Source organism: Eupeodes corollae, chromosome 3 (genome assembly GCF_945859685.1).
Source record: "Eupeodes corollae chromosome 3, idEupCoro1.1, whole genome shotgun sequence".
Taxonomy (NCBI): Eukaryota; Metazoa; Arthropoda; class Insecta; order Diptera; family Syrphidae; genus Eupeodes; species Eupeodes corollae.
Genome location: NC_079149.1, coordinates 75,147,971 through 75,170,305, shown reverse-complemented (window position 1 = coordinate 75,170,305; position 22,335 = coordinate 75,147,971). Strand labels below are relative to the sequence as shown.

The 22,335-nt window shown below is 34.4% G+C and overlaps 1 protein-coding gene across 1 annotated transcript in view; it reads left to right on the top strand.

The window, feature by feature from the left end:
- LOC129952594 (membrane-associated guanylate kinase, WW and PDZ domain-containing protein 2) overlaps positions 1 to 22,335 on the top strand; it is a 116,832-nt gene that overhangs the window by 74,579 nt on the left and 19,918 nt on the right. Inside the window, exons 4-6 of the mRNA XM_056065266.1 lie at positions 10,038 to 12,048; positions 12,105 to 12,290; positions 16,166 to 16,385. Coding sequence (XP_055921241.1) covers positions 10,038 to 12,048; positions 12,105 to 12,290; positions 16,166 to 16,385 — 2,417 coding nt within the window. The remainder of the gene's footprint in view (positions 1 to 10,037; positions 12,049 to 12,104; positions 12,291 to 16,165; positions 16,386 to 22,335) is intronic.

Sequence of the window (22,335 nt, the reverse complement as noted above, 5' to 3'; positions counted from 1 at the left end):
CAATCGTGCGCTTGTTCTATACATATTAACACAGTTAGCATTAACACTCTAAATTGCAATCAAAGAGCTTATTCATTGGGTTTTATTAAGGTGCTTTTGGTTTTTGAAAAAGAAAACTCTGTCAGAGCTTTAAAAATGAATTGCTAATGAAAACCAATGCAATCAGAGTGAGAGGGCTTTTTTTGTTGAACATAGTATATTTTAATTTTTTTCAGTAAAAGTTTCACAGCCTTTCTGGATTTTAGGTTTTCGGAATTTAAGATCTTCGGGTTTTCTGGATTCATTTCGGAAGCTTACCTCTTTCTACTTCCTTGATAGCCTACTTGCCCTTGTAGACAACTAGGACCTGTAAATGACTTATTTGCCATCGGTTTAGGTTGTCTTAAAATAACCCTTTGTCTAGCTTTGCCGTGGGTTCTTGAACCTAGAATCTGTTACAAAAAAAATAATTTTCGGTCTGAACGTCTAAGGTTTTTTTTTTGACGCGCGATAATGTCGCCTGGACCGACCCTTGGTTGTCCCTCTCGCTAGGACAACCCTTCCAAATGTCATCTTTACTTCATCGTCCTTGCCTCATCCCTCCCAACCTCTTCTTATTAAAATAATTAGTTCTCCATTATATATTTAATATTTATTTCAAAAATAATCTAGATCCAAAATAATTTTACAAACATCATTTTTTGTGTTTACTTTAAGTGAAAAATTTTAATAGGTTAAATTACAATTGAAAACAAACCATTACTCTGGTGGCAACTATGCGGTTTTTAATTCAAAACTTTTATCAGAAAATCGTAATTACGTCTTCGATTTTATTCCAAAATATGGGATATACGATCCTCTTTTGTCAATATTAATTCCAGTTTTTAAAACTTTATGCCCCACTGTAACCGCTCTGGCGTAAGTATCATTGTACGTATATATTTACATATATGTATATATATATATAGGTATATATATATATAGGTATATATATATATATATAGAGATATATATATATATATAGATATATATATATATATATATATAGGTTATATATATATAGGTATATATATATATAGGTATATATACCTCTGTTTAAACTAGACTATACATGTATGTATATATGTATGGGTGATTAGACAAAAGTTCGGTAACTCGATGTCATCAATCAATATATACAAAGTCTTATTATATTTTATTGAAATTACAATTTATTTTAAAACAATAGAAAAACTTTTATTTAGTCACCCAATTTTGAGTTCTTCGTTGTGAATACAAGTTATTAAAAGAAACACAATTAGTTCTTAAAATGTAAGTCCCTTGGCTTGTCACAACCCTGAAAACCAACAATTAAGTGACTGTCTATTAAACATTATCATTGATTTGAGAAAACTTTTTAATTTACTATAATCTGTGATGTACGAGTATATAGTTAAATTTATACTACAACTTTCATACAGCAGTGTTCTCCACTTTATTTAAAAAATAAGATATGTTGTGTTCACTTTCATTCGTCAGTCCCTTGTGTTTAAATTTAAAATTCGTGTGAAGTATCGCCGACTCAACGTCAAATCCCACTTTGAATTTTAATGTTGGTAATAAAGTTAGTTGCGGGTCGCACAATTCGACGGCCATCATAACTGTACCAGAGTTTGGATTATGTTAGGTGTCCATATACGTAACGTACCAAGCCACTCAACAAGCCAGTTTTTAAATTTTTGTTAATCAAAAGTTTGTTTTTATTTATTCATATTAGACTTTGATTTATTCAAATATAGTTTGTTGACGTTCGAAATTACAAGCAAACAACATTATTCCTGCTTATAATCTCAAATTTCGTCTTTTTCGTCAGTCCTATGGCGTTAGTCCTGTGTCAGGTATATTGTTATTGTTCTTCATTTTATGATTATTAGTACTTTTGAAATGAATATTTTTACATTTTGGTTTTATTGCTTGTTGATTTCTTAGAAATATTTAGTAAGACTATGTAAAAGTAGTAAAAGATAAGTGAATAACGTTACGTTAAATGTCAAAAGTCTGTTCTGAAATCGGATATAGTATTCTCTCCCAGTATTACATATTACTAATTATTTTTAATTGTTACTAAGTGATTTTAAGTGATCATTATTAAATCCTAAGAGATTTTTAATAATTTGTATTAAATTCCATTATAATACTTTAAAAACTGTGTAGGTATAACATGTATCACTACTATGTAACCTCGTCATTCAAATTCAGTATTTGATTTGATTTAATAACTACCGTAAACAAAATATCCTCTAAAGTTATCCAACTTTCGTATAAGTACCCATATATAATATTAAAATATATATAATTAAAATTTCTCAACACGGTTTGCGTCAAATTTGTTTTATTTCGTTTTCTTTTTTTATCATTTTTAAATTAATTTGCAAAATTATACCTCGAAATGGTTTTAGTGTCGGTCGAAATCAAATTTTTCATGGAAAAAATTTCAGAATAATTTAAAAACGAAATAAAACAAATTTGACTTTAAGCTAGACAAATATTCATAAAACTAGCCTAATAAACCATAACTTACAACTAATTTACTGGTCCCATGCGGACATTTTAAGATAAACAATAATACTTAATTATAATGCCTTTTGGCCCAAAGATCTATTTTACTATAATTTAATTCTACTTATTTTTATTTTTTTAGAAAATTAAAAAAAAAACTAATTTCAACATATTTTTTATTTTTACTTAAAAACTACTTAAAATAAGGTCCTTTGGGTTATCTTCCCAATACATAAAAAAGGTTCCTTAAATGACGTCTCAAACTACAGAGGTTTATCTTTAATAAATATCATAGCTAAGATATTTTGCGGAGTTCTTGTCGACCGTTTGGAAAAGTGGGCAGAAGAGAAATAGATATTATCAAACTTCCAAGCTGGATTTAGGAAAAATTATTCCACTGTTGACCAAATCTTTATTTTGTGATCGATAATCAAAGCATTTGAAGCAAGAAATAAAAAGGTTTACTCGATGTTTGTCGACTTCAAAGCAGCGTTTGATTTGGTCGCAATGCTTTAATATACAAACTTTCGAAGATGGGATTTTCAACAAGATTTTTACATGTCATCAATAATATGTATACAAACACAAAAGCTAACGTCTGGGATGGAGCGCATTGTTCTGAATGGTTTAGTACTGATTCTGGTGTCAAGAAAGGATGTCCGCTTGATGCGCTTTTATTTTCACTATTTATTAATGACATAGTTAACCTGTCTGCATACTGCGATAAATGGGGATTAGAAATCAATACTGATAAATCAAAAATAATGATCTTTTCGCGATCCAATCGGACTGAAGCTGGAAGAAATTTTAAGTACAATGTAAGAAGCTTGGATGTGACAAACGAATAAAGATACCTTGGAGTGAACCTCAACCCACGACTAAATTTTAGTAAGCACCTTGACATTAAAGCCAACACATCACAAAGTCTAATAAACTTAACATGGAGAAAGATTTTCTCGAACAACCTTTTATATTTGTCTACCAAATACCAAATTTTTAATTCAGCTGTGAAGTTGACTTTATCTTATGCAGCTCAAGTTTGGAGAATGGAAGAGTATGAATAAATTGAAAAATTTCAGAGGAGTTTTATCAAAAAAATCTTCAACCTACCGATCAACACGCCGAACTATACGATCTACTTAGAAACTGGCTTACCTAAGATATTTACCAGCACTTTGAAACTACAAGCGGATTATATTATTTAAGTGTTAGGTTTTCCAGATGAGCGACTGAGCAAAATGATGCTGCTTTACGAAATAAGGAATGATTGGTGGTATGACAAATGGCAACGAATTGCCACTTTTGGTGAAGATATGCAAATTGATACAAGTAAAATTTTTGATGTTAAGGAAAAAATGCATAAAATTATCCAGCTTAATGAAGACTCGGTTCGGAATCAATTTATAAAAACAGCTAGTGAATCAAAAAGTCGAATATTATGTAGCCAGTTACAATTTAATCTGAGTAACAATAACTATTTCAATGAATCTTTAAGCTACAAAGATATTTCTTTAATTTTCAAAGCTAGATGCGAAGTCTCATGTCTCAACGGTAGACCATACAATGGAAGTTTCAACAAGTACTGTACACTCTGCAATAATACATCCAAAGAAGACTGCTTCCATTTTATAAGCGTATGTCCAATTTTCAAATACAAGAGATTCTCATATTTAAAAAAATTCTCTCCCACTCTACAAGAGACAATTCTAATATTGAATGGACCAAATTGGACAAAATTGTCAGCTATCTGCAGGAAATTTGCATATTTAGAAAACTGATTATGAGAGAATATGATTAAACTAGTAGATGTATATATTATGTTTGTAAAAATCAATATATAATTAAAACTGAAATTTAAAACAAAGTTGACCAATGTCACAACAAATTTAAGTTGCTAGTCGAGCTGACGGCAAAGCCAAAGCTTTTAAATTCAAAAACAAATGTTTATATATTTATTTTAAAAACTGTTAATAAATGAATTACTTATTTACTTACTTACAAAAGAAAAAAAAGGAATTGGATTAAAATCTGAAACATTTCAAAGCTTAAACTACCAAACGAGACTCTCTCAACCATTCCTCTTTTTAACTCTGTAGTAGTCCGTACGGGGATCGTACAAAACAGGATGAATTTCGAAATTTGAAATAAATTTGTTTATAAGCTCCTTCAAAAACTCTAATAAAGATATAAATCCTCGGGAGCCATTTTGGTTTGCCTACAAGTTAAACCGGAAATCAGACTCATAAACTTATTTAACTGTACGTATCATTTCTCCTCTAATTTATGAAATTTCCCCTAAAAACTCAGTAGTTATTTATGTATGCGTGAAAAGACGTCATTTTTTTCGTTGAATTCGTCCACATTTATTTATATCTTCATATAGAGTATTTTTGAGCTCCTTGCTCCACTTGAAATTGTCCGGCGGCATATTTCTTGTTTACTCGGAAACACTAGAAACAATTATAAAGAAACGCCAAGAAACAAAGAAACAAGGAAAGGTAAGATAAAAGCCTTTTTAAAGTATTTCTATTTCACCAACTTTCTTTTTCGCAATTATTTGCTTCTTTATAAAAACATCTGAGTGTAATAACAAACTATCCTACTAAAACAAAACGATATAGATCAAACAAAAGGTGTCGGACACTTTTCTTACAATTAGAATTCACGCTACTTTACCATTAGCAACACATAATAGTTATCTACCCGTCATTTCATAATAAAAACAAATTTTTGGGTTTCTGAAATCGACCCAAAAAAAAGGTTATCACTTAAGGTTATATTGAAGTTCCAGAACAAGACTGACTTTATTCAATTTAATTATGTATAACAGAAATAAAATTAAAAGATAAGAAGAAAAATTACATAAGTACATGATAAGATAAAGAGGATGCTAAAAGTAGAGAACAACAACCTGTGTTGCCACTTATAATATTCATATATTTTCAACACTCCTCCTCAACACATTGTTTTTTTTTTTTTTAAGTACATTACATATTCATTTTTTTTTTTAAATAATTTTAATAATTTAATTTTAATTAATTTAAATTTAGACCCATTAAAAGAGTAAATTTGTTGTGTTTTTCTTTCGGAAGATTCTTGGTCAAAACATCAGCGATCATGTTGTTGGTACAAACATACTGCAAATCAATCTTCTTTTGCTGGAAAATCTCACGGACATAGTGGTACTTGATGTCTATATGCTTACTCCTCGAGTGATAGACTGGATTTCGTACGAGTTGTTGTGCGCTGAGATTATCTCCATTGATGATCATTGGTGTTTCATTATGATGTAGACCGATCTCAGTCAAAAGTTTTTGAAGGTAAACTGCTTCTTTTGTTGCAGTACCTAAGGCCATGTACTCTGCTTCGGTGCTACTTAAGGCCACACAGTTTTGTTTTTTCGATTCCCATGAAAAAACACTGCCTGCAAAGAGAAAAACATAACCTGTGAATGATTTTCTATCAGAAATATCCGCACCCCAGTCTGCATCAACAAAGCACTCAATTGGCTTTGCAGTTCTTTTATAAGTTAGTTTAAAGTTTATGGTTTTATTTAAATATCTGAGAATATGCTTTATCCCTGCCATGTGTTCAGCGTGTGGATCCTTATTTCTCTGTGATAACTTGCATACAGAGTGCAATATATCTGAACGAGTCGATATGGCCAAATACATTAGTGATCCAAACTTTGGTAGGTTCGTTCAACGATTCTCTTGCACTCCTTAGACGTACAATGCACTTAAAAACCTGAATCCAGATGTGTAGATGCTTCGCGACAGTCCTCCATGTGGTTATTTTTTAGCAATTCATTAATGTATTGCTTTTGGCATAATGTAATAGAATTTTCTGTCCTGCTCACCTCGACTTCCATTCCCAAGAAATAGTGAAGTTGGCCTTTGTCTACTAACTCGAACTCATTTGCTATACTTGCTTTGATTCTGGCCAGTGTAGTTTCATTAGAGCAAGCAATTAAGATGTCGTGGACATAGACTGCGATTATGATTATGTTGAATTCATTCTCAAAATTCAAAACATAAACACAAGGCTCACTTTCGCATTGCGAAAATCCAATTTTCTTTAATGCTTCATCAAGCATCGCATTCCATTCCCGCCCAGATTGTTTCAACCCATAGATTGCCTTGTTCAATCTCAGAACCATATCTGGACACTTTTCATCAGCAAACATTTCTGGTTGTTTCATGTAAACTTCGTCATGTAGCTCACTGTTTAAATAGGCGGTGGACACATCCATTTTGTGTATAAACAGCTGGTACTCTGCAGCTAAGGCAATTATCATTCTGATGGTAGCGAATCTTACGACGGGCGAAAAAGTTTCCTCGTAATTTACACCGTACTGCTGACTGCACCCCTTGGCAACTAATCTTGCTTTAACCCATTTACAATTTATCGCCTTTTTGTTTGGAGGTAGATCGCATAAAGTCCAAGTGTTGTTTTCAATAAGTGAATCAAATTCTCTGCTCATAGCTTTGACCCACATATTTTTATGTGAATTATCGTTAACAGCCTCAATAACTGTCTGCGGAACCTTAATATTTTGGTTAGAACTCTTCAAATTTACCAAATTGTATTGTTTTTTGGGACGTCCTGGATTCCCCGTATGGTCTGCGCGGGCCTATCCTAGGAGCACCCACCTCTCTAACAACTTCCTGTTTAATACACTCACCGCTATTTGCCTTCTGAACAACGTCACCTTCCTTCTCACTTTCCTCGCACACGTCTCCTTCAGCGATTTCCACGGATGAATCAGTAGAGTCATTATTCTTGATTATACAAGGAAAAGATTCATTTATTAAGTCTTTTTCTTCAGTTTTCCCATCTTCTATGAACACAACATCCCTGGTTATTATGATAGATTTCGTCTCAACATCATAAACTCGGTATGCCTTAGAAGTCTGAGAATATCCCATCATTAAAACAGTTTTACCCTTTGATGCGATTTTTGTTCTCTTTTGTTAAGTGCAATTCCCTTAGATCCAAATACCTTTAATTGTGCTACGATTGGCTTATGACCCGTCCATACCTCAAATGGAGTAACGTCAACTAAAGCCCTAGTAGGTGAGCGATTCCTTAAATACGCTGCTGTGCTAATGGCCTCTGTCCAGAAATGTTCCTTTATACCTGCATGACCTAACATACTTCTCGCCATTTCCACAAGTGTTCTATTTACACGTTCTGCTGCACCATTCTGCTGAGGTGTGTACGGCATTGTTAGCTGTCTTTTAATGCCACTCTCACTTAGGAAACTGTTGAAAGCATTATTAACATATTCAGTGCCGTTGTCACTTCTGAGTTCTTTGATCATTTTACCAGTTTGAAGCTCTACTTCAGCTTTGAATTTCTTAAAAATTCCAAGAATTTCATCCTTGGACTTCAGAAAATATACGAAAATGTACCTCGACTTGTCATCAATGAAGGTGACAAAATAAATAGCCCCACCATTTAAAAACGTGTTGATAGGACCGCACACATCCGAGTGGACAAGCTCCAACAAGTGCTTTGAACGATTCTCTGACATTTTGGGAAATGGTTTCACGCACATTTTACCATTTAGACAGCTTGTGCATTTAAAACTCAATACACTTTCAGATATATTAGAAATGTTCATGCCATGTACCTACCATATTTTTCCGAACAATATCACTAAGGCTGCCAAAATTTAAATGTCCAAACCCATTATGCCATATGATAGAATCACTAACATTATTATGTGCGACTAGACAGGCGTGGCGTTGCTCTCATCATATAAAAATAAGATGGTCACCTTTTTTGCCTTTAACACAACACCACCAGTTTTGTTTTTTATCCATGCATAATTATCATCAAATAAAACAGTGTTATGATTTGATACCGCTTTGCTAACTGATATAAAATTGCTTTGTAAATTCGGCATATACAGAACATCTCTAAGAATGACCGTAAAACCGTGAGAACCGTTTGTTTTTAATTCGACATCTCCTCTACCGTATGCAAGCACCGTTTCTCCACCCGCTACTTGTATTTCTTCTCTGTGTTCTTCGAAGGTAGAAAACAGATTCCTGTTACAGCACATATGTGCCGTTGCCCCACTGTCAACGCACCATGCCACACCTGATAAGTTTTCCGTACTTGTAGCCGCTACAATTGATAAGAAAGATACATGCTGGTTTGATTTCTCGTCTTTTCTTCGCTCTTTACACTCTGATGCAAAATGACCATTGCGTCCACATTTAAAGCATCTCACATTGCCTTTCTTCTTAGTTGCTTTCTCCTTTGATATTTGACCTTTGGATTGTACCAAGTATGCTTTGCTATCCGCCAACAAAACACCGCTACCTTTGTCTACCCTACATTCCCCCTCCTCAATAATCTTAGATAAAACGTATCTCGAATTTCGATAGCTATAACGAAATTTTCATACGAACCTGGAAGACTCGAGAGCAAAATGATTACCAAAAGTTCTTCTGGAATGATAACACATACTTCGCTACATGCATCTCCGTCCTCTGCCATTCTGAGCCCCAACAGCTGCTTAAATAGCGATACTTTTCTTGCAGGACCCTCTAGCTGGTACACCTCACGGAACTTATTCGATGCCTTAAATGAGCTCTTACAATGCCGTATATGGTTAATTTGGGATGGCTTAATATAAAGCATAATAGATGCCAATGCTTTCTCATCCTAAGCCTCCCATGCCGCCGCCACCACATTTGCAGCCGTAACAACCGCAGCATCAGCCCCAGTATCTACTTCAGGTTTTACCTGCTTCCCGCAAACAAAGGGCCACAACTCTGAACATATGAGAACGCTTTTCATTTGCACGCTCCACGAATCGTAGTTCCCTTCATCCAATTTTTCGATTTGAAAATTTGTTGACCCACTCATATTAATTATTTTTACTTTAATTTTAATTATGAAAATTTCGCAACTTTTCACGAGTAGGACCTGGGCCCATAACCTATTGAAGTTCCAGAACAAGACTGACTTTATTTAATTCAATTATGTATAACAGAAATAAAGTTAAAAGATAAGAAGAAAAATTACATAAGTACATGATATGATAAAGAGGATGCTAAAAGTAGATAACAACAACCTGTGTTGCCACTTATAATATTCATATATTTTCAACAGGTTATTACTTATCAGTAATTGTCACATTTTTATAGTCAAATAGACTAACACCGGAAAATAGGTCACTGATAAAATATTGCAGTTGTTTATGAAAGCGCCTGGTATCTCTATTTCATATTTGTTGGAAAATGACTACAACATTTTTGTTGTGACTGCTGTCAATTTGACTATCACCATACATGGATGAAATTCGGCTTTTTTGACTGTCATTAATCTAATTGTTATTTTATACGGTGTAAGATTACCCATAATCATGAACCCTAAAAAACGCAGTTATTATTAATTGCATTTATTTATTTTTTTTTACTTTTGGTTTGAAATGGAGTAATTTAATTTTTTTGAATTTATTTCAACTAATTATTTTTTCTTAATAAATTTGCTTGTCATTATAGCCACAACACAGGCACATCTCATTGGCTTGATCCTAGACTGTCAAAATTTCAAAAAAAATCTCTGGAAGATTGTAGTGAAAATGAACTGCCCTACGGTTGGGAAAAGATCGATGATGCTCTTTATGGCACATATTACATAGATCACGTTAACCGTCGTACGCAATATGAGAATCCTGTTCTTGAGGCTAAAAGAAGATCTGCTGAACAGTCAAATCAAGAACATATTAATGTCGGTGATTTGGTACAGCCCGATGAAAACAATTCAATATTGCCATATAAATTCACCAAAAACCCTCAAGAAATGCAAGGAGAGAGGATAACAACAACTCTTTTGAAATCATCTCGTGGTCTTGGCATCACAATTGTGGGAGGTGATGATAATGAAGAGGAATTTTTGCAAATTAAATCGATTGTTCCAAATGGTCCAGCATGGCTGGATGGTCAGTTGCAAACTGGTGATATTCTCGTTTTTGTAAATGACACCTGTGTCCTGGGGTTCACTCACCATGAAATGGTAAATGTATTCCAAAGTATATTACCTGGGGAGACGGTTACCCTAGAAGTGTGCAGGGGTTATCCTCTTCCTTTTGATCCAAACGACCCGAACACTGAAGTTGTAACAACAATTGCTGTCGATGGAATAAGCTCGAACGCAGACAAAAATCAAATGCTCATGAATTTGAATACGGATGGGAACTATAATTTTGTAGATATATCTGACTCCACAGGAATGGATAGAAATAACCAACAGACACACAAACTTGGTCCAGGAATATCAAGTGAATCAAATGACAAAAACGTAAATGATGAATTCATTTTAATGAAAAAACCCGAGGTACTTACATTGGCTATTTCTAAAGGCGGTATGGGTTTTGGGTTTACAATTGCTGATAGCGCCCATGGTCAGAAGGTGAAAAAAATTCTAGATAGAAACTGTTGTAAAAATCTTCAAGAAGGAGATATTTTGCTTGAGATAAACAATTCTCCAGTGAACCATATGACACACTGTGAAGTAGTTCGGGTTTTAAAAGATTGCCCAAAAACTGAATCAACTACGGTAAAAATTCAACGAGGGAACAATATAAGCAGTTCAAATACGGGTGGTCTAACGTCTGTTAGTAGTGGTAAATTAAGAAAATTCAGTTTAAGCAGCAAGCAAGTTTTAGGAAGTGGAATGTTTCGGAGTAAAACACCTAATGCGGAACTTTATAGCACTCAACCGAAAGAGATTTTGCCAATTCGGCCTAAAACACCATTGGTTGATACACGACGTGCTCGCGTGAAGACTCCTTCGCATGAGCTTAATGAAGAAATAGCTGCAGTAACAAATAGACTGGAGAAACATAGTGAAGACAACAAGTCCATCGGTGCAGATGCCAAGTCGACCAATAGTTTGCAAGAAATTGATTCCATAAATAATGATATCCCATTTATGGATCCATATCCAAAGTTAGTAACGAGCTTAAGTGAAAGACTAGCTGAAGCATCATTAGTAAATGAAAATCATAATAACATTTATCCAATGGATACAAATAGAACGCTGCCTAAAATAGATGGATATGAAAATATGCTTACATCTCCAGACTTCGGATATAATTCTCTATACGATGGACTTACAGTTCAAAGAGAGCCTTACGAAGGCAGTGAACCTGCTCAACAAAATGGTGAAGTAGGAAGCGGATTGTACTCACCTCATATGGCAATAATGGCTCCAGTGCCTACCTATCACCAGGATAGTTGCTATTGTTATGATTGTCAGGACTATCAGCGTTACAAATTCCATCATGGATTCTATCATAACCATCAAAACTCTCAAAATGGAAGGATACAAAAAAGAGTGACTGAGTTATTGAACGATCGAAGGAAAACAGGATTTAGTCCACTGGAGATTCATCGTCCATTGTTATCGGAGCAACATCAGCATCAACAACCACAACAAAACTATATGCAAGTAGCTCCACAAATGTGGAACTATATAAGTGGAGTGACTAGCACGACAACTAGAAATGATGTATGTTTTTAAAGTTGTTTCATTATTTCTTTTTATTCTTTTTTTGTTGTTCTTAGGAAGAATGCGAGCTATCTGAAGTAACGTTGGAAAGACAAGCCCAAGGTTTTGGATTCCGCATAGTTGGAGGAACTGAAGAGGGTTCCCAAGTAACTGTAGGGCACGTAATCCCAGGAGGTGCAGCTGATGGAGATCCTAGAATTGCTACTGGTGATGAAATTCTAAGCATCGATGGAGTGAATGTGGTATGATCAAATATAATATAAAAACAAAAATTATCAAAATCTCATCTTCAAAATAATTCAAAATATTCTACTCGAACTTATTATGACAAATTCCATTACAACTTCTACCAATTATGAACATTTAAACCATAAAATGACTTAATATGTTATATCTTTTTTTTATGTAAGATTAGTTCCAGAGTAAGTGAAGTGTAAAGCATATTTTGCAACCTTGTGTTCACACACTATCAATTCATTCACATGCTAGTATATTTAAAAGTCGTAGGAAACTAGAAAATACTACAGTTCTCCAAATGATAAATACGATTATCTAAAAATTATCTAATTATCTAAAAAATACTTCAAATCCAAAAAATTATTTAAACAAAAAATTTACAAGTACAAGTGAATCATTTCGAGTTGTAACATTTATCTTTCTTTTAGAATAATCTGTAAAATCGTCAGAATTCAAGAATTGTAAGATAGAGATAATGTTTTTTATGAAAAAAGAAAGACTTCTTTTCTATCAATCAAAATTTTAATGATTTTGTTCTTCGATACTTTTTGAGTGTGTTTACCGAAAAAATAATCACAACGGTGTATGAAGCTATGTTGTTGTAAATATGATTACATATTAAAAAAATTCTGCGGCAATAAGCAACAAGAAAGTTTATTTTTGATATTTTCACGCGAAATGATTGACCCAAAATTCAGTAACAAGAACACCTTAAAAAATGATATGCATGCATATTTATTCTTAGGAAAAATTAATATTGGCCAGTAATATTCAGCGTTTTTTACGTTATCAAGGTCCTTACAAAATTATCTTTATGCATAACATTCATCTCGTACAAGTGGTTTTATGTTTTCTTTCTTTAAGTAAATAAGTAATTATAGTTTTTATAAATTCAATAAAAAAACAAGTTTTATTTAAAAAAAATTTTAAAAAATGTACAAAAGCTATGTAACGTTGTTTTGCTTTTCTTAAAAAAAAACATTAAACTGTTTTACCATAACCTAGTACCCCCTTCTGTGGCAAACAGAAGGATTGGGGTACTTTCGTACCCAACCCCAATTTGTACAAACCAAAAAACATAATGCGTTTGTAAAATTACAAACGTGTGGCCGTTACCGCAGGGTAAGTTCTTCCACCAATGTTGCACTGACATCAAGAAAATAAACAAATAACTTCTGGGTTCGTTTTCAATTACGACGAATGCAGTGATATATCGTTGTCCAATAAAATGAAACAACGACAAAATCAAGTCATCAATAAGTGAAATGAATGATAAGTACCGGAAACATTTTAAACAAACAAGGGAAAATGTTTTTTTTGTTTTTAATACATACATCTGAATTATGCACATATGTATGTATATCGAATCTTGATGATCTTGAAATATTTTTTGTGATTACCCTTGATGATCTTGACAAAGTAGTAATTCATCAGCCAATTTCAATTTCAAAATCAAGGGGAAGAACTCAAAAAATAGATTGTGAAATAAATAAAATCCATTTCAATAAGCCATTAGAATTGATGTATAATGATTTAAACTCCTCTGCGGATAGTATTCCAGCGTTCAGACCTCGACGTTTATCTACAAAGTAACAAACTTATTCAACAATCAATCGGCAATTTTTATTTTGAGCTCTCATTGCCATAGAAAAACAAGTTGTTAAATGAAAGTTTTTCATTAATTTTAAGCTTAAGTCAAGTATGCGAACTAATTTGAATTTCAAACTAATATTTTTGTTAACAAATGGGTTGCCTGGAGTCGGGTATGCCAGCACAGGAGAGTCACATAAGCATCGCTTCAGTTTCTGAAAACTTTTTGAAAACTTTTCTTAAACTCACCTGATCATTTGAACAGCTTACTCTTCTCAGAAATCTAGTGTAAGCTTTTGGCGATTGCCGGACCAAGGAAGTTCTGTAGTTTTTCACAGAGAAAAGATGATTATATGCTCCAAATATTTAACCTCGTTCGCATACATATCTCTAAATTCAACTTTTGATATTCTACTTATAGCCTCTGAATAATAGCTATACGGTGGTCACAATATTCGTCTTCAATAAACGATGACATCATTCAAATAAACTAGGCAACATTTACAGGTTAAGCCATAAACGTTTAAAAGCAAATGGAACGTTGCACTCGAACGTCTTGCTTATTTTTGTTAAATTTGTTCATTAAACATTTGTTGTTCATCTTTTGTGAATAACATCCAGCTTGATCTCTGGAAGTGCCTTTTTATTTTCAGCTTTTAGACCATTTAGTTTTAATAAATGCGTGGAAATATATTCACTAGAAGACCAATTTGACGCAAAAGAACAGTGAACATTTTGAACATCTTATTGGTCTTAAGAAAGTGCTTCAAATTGCTGTCTAAGTGCATTCCATGCATTGTATGCAGTTTCCTTATCCATTATTTTCTTATTCTACATCTGTAACAGAGCTTGTTGTCATGGATTTAGAATAAGTAATGGTTTTTTTATAACTATTTGGTTTTAGAAGAAGCTTTTAATATTCCATATATTGCATCTAACGATCCTTTATGGTAGTCCAGCAAATCCCTAACTTTTTTTTTGGCCAATCTAACTCTATCGCCAAAAACTTGATGTACCACATCCATACTTGGAAATTTATCGATACTTCACAAACAAAATGTAGAGATGGAACATCCAATTTAAATCAAAACAATGATTTCATAAGTTAGCAATATTATTAATAATGAACTGAATATTAAATAAACGTATTTAACGTATAGAGAAAAACTTAATTGAAATACATATAAGTTTTAAACATGTTAAGTAATTAAATTAACATTAACAATATTCGATTCCCGATTATGATGTTCTGTTCAGTGTCTGGTTTCACAATGAGGTATCAATGTGGTCAATAGTCATCTTTTGGTTTTTTTTCCACACGAAAACTTCTGAAGAAGAAGGCAGGCGTATATCTTCTTTAATGACATTTTTAATAGTTCTTGTTGTCAAAGTCCATTTGAATCTCGACATTTCGTTATTTCAGAACTTGATTACTGATGTCCAAAATCATTCTATGCTCCTTCATATAGTACATATTCCAATGATTCACTTGTCACAAATATCTGTTACTAAAAATTGATGAGAAACTTCAAGCTTTGCCATACAAATCATAAGACAAACAGGGGCATTTTTTAGATGGTAGATGTTGGTGTTATGTAACCATGTTATCTGGAGGTTGTAGCGTTGTTGTTTATAGAATTGAGTATTGAGCATGAGTGTTATTGGAGATATGTCGTCTTTTCCTGGTTTGCAAAGCGGAAATTCTGAAGAATTCAGTATCAATCAAAGTTCGGTTTCCAAGATCTTTATTGAAAAAGCTGACAGAATTTCAATTAAAATAGAAGACTGGATTATATTACCAAATAATGAATTGACTTTTGCGTAATACTTATTCTTATTCTTATTATAAAATAATTTATAAATAAATAATATTTTATTAATATTATATTATATCTTACATTCGGTCATAGTTTCCTTTGGAACTTAAGCAAGTTCAGTCACCTAAATGCCATTTTACAAAAATCCAATATGTGGTTATTGGTGCTTTTGGCGCTTTGCTGCGTCGATTCCATTCATAAAATGTCTTGAATTAATAATTGGAAACTTTGACCCTAGCTTTCCCAGACTAGTGTAAGAAATTTTAACATATTATACCCCTCAAGCTCTCTAATGAACCATGAACCATTAATTAATAGAAAAAAAATAACATACAAATATGTTTAGTAGTTTTTGGAATTATTGCGAACTAACAAGCCCACAGACAGAATAGACGGAGGTTATAAATTTATAATATGTAATGATAATCTTAAATTATTATTTTTATTTAACTAAGTTCTTCGTATTATATTAGGTAAATTCATCTCATCATAAAGTTGTTTCTTTAATGGGTGAAGCTGCCCTACGTGGACAAGTGATAATGATATTGAGACGTAGAATGAGACATTCTTCAGCTCCTACTCAAGGACGACCGATTCGATATCCATACGATGTAATTGTTAGTCGACATGAAAGTGAAGGTTTTGGGTTTGTAATTATATCATCATCGAATCAATACTTCGGATCAGCTATTGGTAAGTCGCTTTATGTTTATAATTGTATTTGATAAACAATTAAACTATTTAACAGATATATTTGATTAATTAAAGCTGTGTATTCTGGTTAATTGATTTAATAATTTATTATTTAATTTTCACATCATTGCTGTCATGGGTTTTAAAATAGATTAAGATTTATACATATATTATTACGTTTATATATCGATTCGGGTAAACCGAAACCAAATTGAGGTCGTTTACATACCGGTTTCAGAAGTTAAAACTTATTAGTTTTTCAGAAGGTATATAGATAATTTTTGTTCCATGTGTGGGCAAGATAAAATCGACAAATAATATTTTTCTAATGGAAACTCTTACTTAAGTTGGGGCTACAGTCTGATGAGTTCCGCCCCAGTAATTCAAATGTACACAAGATAGCAAATAAGGTGCATCAATTTCACCATTATTGAGTTGATGAAAAAATACTAAGTCATTATTAACACGCCTTTGATGGAGAGATTGCATTTGAAGAAGTAGAATACGATGTTCATAGGGAGGCAGATCATAGGGATCTTCCCAAGGAAGACCTTTTAGGGCAAAGCGAATGAAATTATGTTGAATTGATTCAATACGTTTTCTATGAATTTCGTAATAGGGAGTCCATACCTGCGAAGCATATTCAAGATGAGGACGAACATGGCAATTATACAAAGAAAGGGTAACATAGGGATCATTGAACTCCTTTGCCCAGCGTTGTATAAAACCAAGCATAGAACTTGCCTTATTAACAATAAAATTAATGTGATGTGTAAACTCTAAGTTTGAACAAAAATGTACACCTAAATCTTTAAATGTGGAGACACGACAGAGTTTTTGCTGTGATATACAGTAGTCAAATACGTTACTGATTAGTTTTTTAGTGAATGTTATAGTCTGGCATATTAAAGGGTTGAGTAAAAGGCTATTTTTCCCACACCAAAATGTGAAACTATCAATGTCGGCTTGTAAAAGAATACGTTGATGGTTGGACTTTATTATTTTGAAAATCTTCATATCGTCAACAAAAATGAGACGTTAACTTGAGCGTAGACATGACGATACATCGTTAATAGACAGGATGAACAGAAAAGGGCCAAGATGGCTTCCCTGGGGAACACCAGATTGAGCAACAAAAGGTTCAGAATGAAAATTTCTAAATTTTACCTCGTAGGATCTGTTTTCAAGGTATGACTTAATCCAAGCTAAGAAAAATGGTGGAAAACCAAGAGCCTTAAGTTTAAATAAAATTATTCCGTGGCTAAGTTGGTCAAAAGCTTTAGAAAAGTCAGTATATACACAGTCAACTTCATAACCTTGTTCTAAAGCGTTTGAACATATGTTTGAGAATGTGAGGAGATTAGTAACGGTTGATCTTTTTTTAACAAGACCATGTTGCTGTTCGCAAATAATATTTTTACTAAAATATGCTACGCTTTCACAAACAACTTGTTCAAATGCTTTAGGAATGCAAGAAAGCTTTGCAATGGGCCTGTAGTTGCATATATCCGACTTGTTACCTTTCTTGAAATTGGTGTTAGAAATGACTTCTTCCATATACTTGGAAATTTGCCTGTTTTTAGAAAAAGTTTGAATAAAAACGTAAGGGGTTCAAATAAAGCATTACTACACCTTTTTAGTACTATCGGGGGAATACCATCAGGACCGGCTGAGCAGTCATCATTCAACGCAGATAAAAGATCAAGGACCGTACTCTGTAGCACAGGTATGTGACAACAGCTAGTTTTCGAAAAAGTGTGAAGATTATGAAAATATACTTCATCAACTTCTTGAGGGCTATTAACAAATGACTCACGGAAATTCGATGCGAAAGCGTTACAGATATTAAAAGTTTTATCTAACGAAAGGTTCTTGTAAGTGAAGTTAACTGGAAAGCCATCTGATTTTTTCTTTGAGTTTACAAAATTCCAAAATTTTTTAGGATTCTCTTTCAAAGAGGGGCCCATATCAGTAACATAACAAGCATAAACAAAATTAGAAAGAGATTTAAATTGGTTAAAGAGTTCAACATAAAAAGAGAAGTTGACTGGAGACAGAGTTTTGAGATACGTTTTCCATGCCTTATTTCTTTTGTTACGCAGTAAACGCAATTCTTTTGTGTACCAAGGATGGCTAAAGTTTGTATTTCTTGATCTCTTTATCGGTACATTTTTTTCAAAACAATAATTAAGGATCCTATAAAAATTTGAAACTGCTTCGTCAATGTTAGAAAATGCTAGTGTATCAGCAATTCCAGAAATTGTTAAATCTTCAGACAACTGCTGGAAATTGGCTCTTCTGAAATCAAAATTATATAAGCAATTAAAAGAATTACTGTGATTAGTAAGGTGATTACTTAAGTCAAAAACAATGTCCAAAGGGGGGTGATATTTGTCAATATTAGTAATTCCTGATCTAGATTCTAGAACAAGAGTACTAATAGCGTCAGAAAAAAGACTAAATCGAGAATTCGATTCTTTGAGTTTTTAATACAGCTTGTTTGCTGTAAGTCAGTAAGAAGGACTTTATCGAGAAGAGATAGTTCCATTTGTGAAGAAGAAGCTTTAAGGCAGGATTCGTCTTCGGGTGGAATCCAGTCAATGTGTGGTAAATTAAAATCACCTAAAAGTTAGATATTGGTGTCAGAGCTGGACAAATTTATAAGATAGTCTAATGCCTAGGAGAGATCGTTCCAAACTTTTTGGAGGAATGGAAACGTTTAAAATGAAAAAAGTCTTAGTCTGTACCATTATCTTTGCACATACCAGTTCAATTGATAATACAAATGGAAAAGATACAGAAGAAGAGAAATATGTATTTTTTACCGCTATGAGAACACCTCCACCTAAATCCTTTGCATTACCAACATGACGATCGTTTCTGTAAACTTCGAACTCTTGACTAAAAAGTTCTGTGTCGGAAAAGCTTGAATTAAGCCACGTTTCTGTCAAAACGAATACGTCGTGTGGAAATGATTGGGAGTTAAGAAAAGTGTCAGTAGTCTTGCTACGGAGTCCCCTTAAGGTGGTGCTATAGTCCGAGCGGACCTGGGCATCCACCAACATACGTCTCCAGCCAGGTCGGTCCCTAGCTTGCTGTCCTCAGTGTCGCACGCCAAGTTGGTTGAGGTCTTCACCCACCCGCGTGCCCCATGTGCATGGCGCGTTGATGTTTATTAGCTTTACATGACCTAGCCATCTAAGCCGTTGGACTTAAATTCTGTTAACTAGGTCAGTGTCGCTGTACAGCCCGTACAGTTCGTCGTTATACCAAAAATCACCCGAAGAATTTTTCTCTCGTAGCATCCTAAGACGCTCTCATTTTTTTTTGACAGGGTTCATGCCTCAACGCCATAAATGAGAACCGGGACGATGAGTGTCTTAAAGATGGTGATTTTAGATGCTCGAGAGAGGACTTTACTTCTCAATTGCCTTCAAAGTCCATAGAAGCAGCGATTTGCAAGAGTTATTCTTTGTCCTTAACTACCTCGAAGTTATAGCTGTCCATGGTGACGTTTTGTCCAAGACGATGTTGTTCAATGTCCTTTTTTGATGACAGCATTGACCACTAAACCCATCTTATTCTCTTCCATCGCAATGCTCAAAAACGCTCCACTGACATTACTCTTTGATCTTCCAATTATGCCAATATTATCTGCGTATTCGAGTAATTGCATGGACCCTTGGAAGATTGGTCCTTTTTTATTTTTACTTAAAAACTACTTAAAATAAGGTCCCTAATATAAAACTTAAAACTAACTTAAACTACCTATTCTACCTATAAACTACTTAAAACTAGAACAACCACAGCAGCAAATCTAACGTTTTTTGTTTTTCTATTTTATTGTCTTTTTTATGTTTTTTTTTTTTTAATTTTTTTATATATTTTTTTCATATTCCATGTTTTTTTTTGTTTTTTTTTTTGTATTTTTTTGTGTGTCACCATCCCTATTCTACTTAAAACTAGACCCTAAAACTATAAAACAAGTATGTACACCGGCCAAGGCTTAAAACCCCATCCCGACTACCCAATATCAAGTGCCGATTGAAGCCACCAAAACTGGTTCTCCTGCTTCACCCTATCAGTTCGGTCCCGTTCGGACACAGCCCTACTGAACCGAAGGAGCTCTGCTCCGCCTTGTGCCATGACGTCTCGATTGTACAGGAGTCGCCTATCCACGGTTCTTCGTCTGACGTGGTAGATTAACGGAACTGCCAATCTATCCTGTATCAGACCGCATCTATCTAAAAAGAGGAATGCCTCTGGGGGAATGAAGCCGCTCAAGCGTGTACTCTCAAAATACTCGTCGTTCGGATAGAACGCCCCGAAAATTAAATTGTTGGTCGAAGACATAGCTCTTGCAATGTGACCTCGAACGAGTTTTATCACGAAATTGTCAATTCTGTTGATTCGAGCCCCGTTGTATAGGACCTCGTTGGAATAGTAATGCACATAAGAAGATTCGGCTGTTCGATATAAGCCGGTACAGCGTCGTAAACACTGCCGCTCGAACACCCGGAACTTCTCCATCTGGGAAGGGGCAACGTTGAACCACACAGGACAACCATACACGATCATTGGCCGTATGAGGGCCATGTAGCAAATTACCTTCACTCTGGGGTCAAGCTGACTGCTAAAAAACAGCCGTTTCGTCAGAGCGAAGACTCCTCTGGCCCTGGTCAGAGCAGCATTTATATGTCTGTCGAATTATAAATACTGATCTAACCAGATACTGAGGTACTTCACTACACTTTTGTTCGCCAATAGCTGCCCGTGAAGATCAGCGATGACCATCTTGCGCCAATTCTTGCACGTATCCAACGAAGTCCGGAACAGAATTGTCTCCGGCTTCTGGACATTTATTTTCAGTTTTCATTCGTCGCAATATCGCTGAATCTTGTCGAAATCTTGTGAAAGAGAATTCTAATAACCTCAACCTTTCGGGCCGTTCTGTACGCAATTAGATCGTCGGTGTACGCAATTGCCTTTGCAAGACTACCTTATCAGATCGCTGGTGTAAATGCTGAAGAGAATCGGTGAATTCACCGCTCCCTGTTGAAGACCATTTTTAATTGTAAATGTTGTGGTAGAAGTTACATTCCCACTTTTGACAACAAACTTTCTACCGTTAAGCATATCATAAAGTATATACAACAATGGCTTGCTTATGCTTAGACCCTCTAACCATACGGTGTCAAAGGCCTTTTCCGAATCAACCAGAACAGCACCTGTGCATTGTTGTTTTGATTTATTCCATTGGATATCAGAAACGAGTTAAGACGCAGCATGAATTGTGTCATGACCCGCCTTGAACCCGAACTGTTTATCCGGCATTATTTTGTTGTCCGCAGCCCACTTAGTCAGAGCCTTATTAATGATGTTTTCGAAAACTTTGCTGATGCTCGGAAGAAGACTTATCGACCGAAGATTTGACGGGTTGGAGTTGTCCTTTTCCTTTTTCGGGAAAGGATGAACCACAGCGGTCTTCCAATGCACTGGATAATATGCATTATTTAGTGCATTGTTGAAGAGAGTGGTGTAAATGTCAATTGCTTCCGTCGGTAAATGTCTTAGTACAACGTTGGATATACTATCGACACCTGCTGACTTTTTGTTTTTTATTGAGTTGAAGATGAGCTGAAGCTCAACCTTCGTCACTAACAAGGGACGTGGTCCCGTTTGCTCGGCGATTATGGCATTTGCCAAGGAATCGTCATTGAACCGCATGAAACCGCGGTTCTCAGATCGCCAATGTGTGATATCATTACGGAGGTAAAAGTGATTAAGTAGGGCTTTGTTTTCCAGGTCGTGGTTGGGGCGAATGCTAACATTCACCTTGTACACTTGCTGGAAAGCAGATCCCACCGCCTCCACTTTTTCCTTCGGATCTTCAATTATGTAAAAGTCATCGTCAAAGATGGCTTCTTCTGGATCTATTTGCGCTGTCCTG